The 4,796-nt window shown below is 44.8% G+C and overlaps 1 protein-coding gene across 1 annotated transcript; it reads right to left on the bottom strand.

Moving 5' to 3' along the window:
- Positions 1-1,762: 1,762 nt before the first annotated feature.
- APOBEC1 (apolipoprotein B mRNA editing enzyme catalytic subunit 1) lies at positions 1,763-4,186 on the bottom strand (the record flags this gene model as incomplete). The annotated part of the gene is given in 4 exon segments (XM_082277788.1): positions 1,763-1,908; positions 1,911-1,947; positions 2,567-2,637; positions 3,805-4,186. Coding segments are annotated over 4 exon segments (636 nt in total).
- Positions 4,187-4,796: the final 610 nt, after the last annotated feature.

Below are 4,796 nucleotides of genomic sequence, written 5' to 3'. Positions count from 1 at the left end.
TGGCTTCTCATGAGCTCCTTCTGCTCTGTCCAATACTTAGCAATGCTCAGCCAGTGATAAGAGTCTTCTCTGGTGGCAGCAAGAAGCTTATCAAGGCTGCAGCAGAAAAGACTGCCAGGGATTGGATTTTCTGGTCTTGTACTGATGCACAAAGTGAGCTTAGAAACATGGTGGTGATGCTTGTTAGTGTTCAGTTTGTCAGAAATGGAGGAAGCCCCTAGGAGGAAGAAAAACAACCATTAAAAATTAGATACAAAAAGCTTAAGCTATCTCTTCAGCATGGTAGAGAATTTGAAAATAAAGCATCTGGTCCAAGAGATCACTGATCCTCCTTCAGTGTGTTAGATAATCTCCCTCGGGATACGTTTTTCCAGACAACAGGGTAGCACCTCACAATATACTGTGCCATGTACACCACTGCTAGAAATACAAACCATTCAGAAACAGAAGCATTTAAAAGGTGGCAACTTGCACAGCTGAATGCAGGGGAAGTGGAGTTGGATCCTGTGGAAAGGCAGATTTTTTGGGGGCTTAGAAAGGCTCGTCCAGGGGTTTCTAGTACCACACCATGTTTGCAGCATGGCTAACTCCAAGGCTGGATCTGGCAGCTCAGAGCAAAGTTCTCAGTGTCTCCAGGGATGGATGCGACAGACTCTCCGGGTTCCAGTACCACACCATTGTCAGGGGAGACTTTTTCCTTCTATCCTGTCGTAATCTCCCTCAATGCAGCTTGTGTGTGTTACCTCATTTTTCCTCTGTGCATCACCAAGGAGAGTTTGGCTATGTCTTTACTGCCTTTATGTAGTGGAAAACTGTAGTTAGAACCCACTTAGCCACCTTCTCTATAGGTCTAGGAAATCCCATTCCCTCAACCTCTCCTCATAGGGCAAGTACTCCAGTCCCCTGCCCTTTGCAGTGGTACTCCACCAAATCCCCTCTGGTTCCTCAGTGTCTTTCTCCTGCCAGGAAGGCCAGGGCTTGATGCAACAGTGTGTATTTCTCTGGAGCACATGCCTGGAGCTCACTCACCCCATTACACCTCTGCATAATTAGTACAATGGGGCAGGATGTTCAAAAGGGCTGAGCACAAAGACATTCCCATTCCCTCTGCAGAGGGTTGGTAGTTAGAACTGTTGATGATGGGCCCTATTCACCTTCATTTGAGGGATGGCTTATGTTTAGCTGAGACAGCAGAGCAGCTGAGCAAGTGCCTGACTTCCAGCAGGCTTCCTAGCCAGCAGGACTCTGCAGAAATCGTCAAGGTTGCCTGGTTGGGACAGGCAATTTGTTAGCTGGCTCTTTAAAACCAAGACCTGAAGGGCAGATTCCCCTTGTAGGCTGCACAGGGAACCATGCTGAGTCAGCAGCAGTTTGTCAGCACTCACAAGCATTTAGCAGACAGCTCTGCTCAGCTCCTGGCAAGCATCGCACCATGCACTTGATTGTATGTAAGCTGCTAAATTATTTAATCATCTCAGGCATTAGGAGACTCAGAAAGACTGAAAGCCAAGGGGAAAATGTCTCCTAAACCATTACATTGCATAAAGTACTTTGTTAGATCAGCTGATTGACTGGATATTGCTACTGACTGTGTATCCTGTCACCTGAATGTCTTACTCAGAAAAGAAATGGAAAAGTCAGGTCTTGAGGTACTAAAAGTCCTATGGAATGTTTGGGATGGATGGAACTGAAATGAAGGGTAATGTGTACCTTTCCCTCAGCCAGAAATAAAACAAGGCATTTATAGCATCCTACAAACAGGTTAGTTTTGTGTCTGTGAATCTAAGCTCCTGCCAGCAGCTTTGTGCATCCCTTCCTCCACCTCCTGCCATCCATTCTGCACAGAGGGACCATTCCAAGCAAGAACTGGCTTGCTCCACAAAGGGTGGCTGAGCCCCGCAGTTAGTCCAGACCTGGTCTTCTCTCCTGTCCAGTAGACCACCTTCTCTTTCTTGTAGAGTAGGATATCAGGCTGTACAAATAACTTCTGCAATTGTATGCATTGCAAGAAATAGGGAAAGCAGACCTTGGTCGTATGATACTCTTACGTGTAAACTCTGATCCTGAAGGTAAATCCACCCATCTGTGCTTTTGAACTTGCTCAGAACTTAATTAAAATCCATAGGCCTGCCCTGAGAGGCAAAAAGAGAATACTTGAATCATGGTTACAGAGCTGAAGGAGCTTTTGGGGTCAAATAGCTCTGGTAAGCTGCAAGCTAATGAACTGGTAGCTGATTCATGCAAAGAATTGAAATAATGCACCCTTTTCTTAGTTAAAATATGAGAGTACTGCTAAATCTCTTCTCCCCTCTACTCCTGGCCACAAAGGCACAACGTAGCAGCAAAGTCCTTTGGCAATCTCTTTCCTGCTTGGCCCTCTGTTGATGCAGGGTCAAGCCCATGCTTATTTTCCCTACAATCGCTTCTGCTAACACCACTGCTGGCATCATCCAAATCTCCTTTTCCTTGGATTTTTTGCATTTATTTTCTCTCTTGGTGTTTTCTTCAGGTGTCTACTAACCAAATAGATATGAAGGAGTTCTCTGCAATTCAGAAAGTAGTATACATTGAAGTCCTGGGTCCAATAATAATCTCCAGGTTGGTAGGCAACAAAGTTTCTCCAGCAGTAACTGTAATCTAAGAAGAGAGATACCCAGTCACCCTTGATGAAAGGATGCCCCACTCTTTCTTCATTAACGTGTCAGTGAGTCATTTATTTCTCAGTAAGAATACAGTAAAGGACAAAGATATTCATACAAGGGATACACAAATAACTACACAAACAAGTTAGTGGAAAGGGGAACCAAAACTCTGCAGGTAGCAGTATGTCTAAAAAAAAATTGCCAGAGAGAGAAATTGATCATTGTGGTGGCTTGGGCAACCTTTATGACAAATAGCACATTCTGACATAAAGCCAGAGCACATTTGCCAAGAGTGAAGGAATCAGTGAGTGGCAGGAGTGAAAAGGGAAGTGGCACATGCAGTCAGAGCTGATCAGGCTCCCTTTTTGGCAGCCTTGTGCCTGAGAACACAGTTTTGGTCAGACAAGTTGCTTCAATCATGAATCTGTCTGACTTACTCCAATGATCAGGGAAAACCTGGAGTGAAGACTCTAACATTTAGCAGTTTCATATTGATCCAAGTGTTGATAGGGTGGGCAGAGCTTCTGTCAATGCTCTGGTGGTATAATCCCAGAGACAGTATCCCCAAGATAAGCAATGTCCTTTAAGATTACATTTGACCTGGTGGGTTTTATAGCTACTCACTCCAGTGGTAAATATCCACACAGGTGTGTGAGGTTCATCTCTTCAAATACACATTTCTTTTTGTGAGCTGCTTGTCTGGACTATTTTTACAGCCAAACATCACCAGGCAAGAAAGATATAGGCACAAAAAGGCACATGTGCAAGACACATGCATCATCTGAAAGTCTCCTTTAAACAGTTTCCTTCTCTTCTCCAGCTACCAAGGGAAACCAATTACTTGATGCAGATGGCAAGCTGATCTGCATGTGTTTTCTAGGAAGGACAGGTTCTGTCTTACACCCAGGATTTTTCACTGCATATTAAGGAGGTGTGGATGGCTAGAGAAGCCTCTAACTCTCCATGTTTGGATTTGGCAAGAAGAAATGACCATGCTGGTCCTGCTGCTGTACAGGACTGGGGAAGAAATAAGGCAGAAGAGAGTGACATTTTTGCACTCACTAGTCCTCCCCAAAGCAAGTCATCACCTCTATTACAAACTAAGAGCTCACATAATCCCAGAACTTTCAATCCACACTTAGACAAAGAGTAGCTGGGTTACCTTCAAGATTCATCATATGTATAGTGACTCCATGCATTCCCAGGTTGCAGAGACCTTCTCTGTTACGGATATCGTGGTGCCTGAACAGCTTAGCTGCATATATTTTCAAGGTCACATAAGGGCGTGACTTCAGGAACTCCAGAATCCTTTTAGAGCAATTTCCACAGGGACTAGCTGAAAGGAACCAGGTGATGGAGCAAGGAACTTGTGGCCTGTCTTTGAAACAATTTTCTAAGAAGTTGACTTCAGCATGTTGTCTATGAGTGTTTGAGCACCAGTTCCTCCAGATGGAGCCTCTTCTCCACCTGATTTCATACAGCAGGTACACTCCCCGTCGATGTTGGCTAGGCGAATAATTTATTTGGAAGTCTCCTGGCTCCATCTTCCACCTGAATAAGAGTACCGGCAGTACTGTGATCCCAAGATTTCAATGATGTTTGGTCCCATTGTGCATTGCCTACTCTCAATATCAGCCAGGCCTCCCACTCCCAGCTTTTCCCATCAGAAATGAGCAGCATGAAGAATGTTGCAATTTAACAATTGAAATCTGGAATTTGATGAAGACTTCCGAACACCCCCAGCACCTCCTTGAGAACTGTTGGGTGGGTAAGCAAGCCCGTCACCACACAGAGATCAGTACCAGTCAAAGCAGTAAGGCAACTGGAAAGGAAGATTGAGGAAAAGGATAGTAAGAATAAAACAAGGCACAAGGCTGTCCCTAGAAATTGCCATGGAGCTCAGGCAGCAGTCAGTGAGAGAGCTACACCTCTTACCCTTGGTTGTTGCCGCTGGATAGGGGATCTGTACAGAAAATATTTGTGAGTCATCGAGGATAGCAGGTCAGAAACCAAAATTTCCTCTACACTTTCTGTCCAGACACCTTTCAGTCTATACACTCCCTGCCAAATCTCTTTTCTCTAAAAGGCCTTAATAAGTAATCACTGCACAGCAGGATAGGCACGCTGGGCTGCAGGAGCTGTGGATTCCTACCT

This window comes from Coloeus monedula (genome assembly GCF_965178545.1).
Source record: "Coloeus monedula genome assembly, chromosome: 3".
Taxonomy (NCBI): Eukaryota; Metazoa; Chordata; class Aves; order Passeriformes; family Corvidae; genus Coloeus; species Coloeus monedula.
Note: the sequence above shows the minus strand (reverse complement) of the source record. Positions and strands in the feature narration are given on the sequence as shown.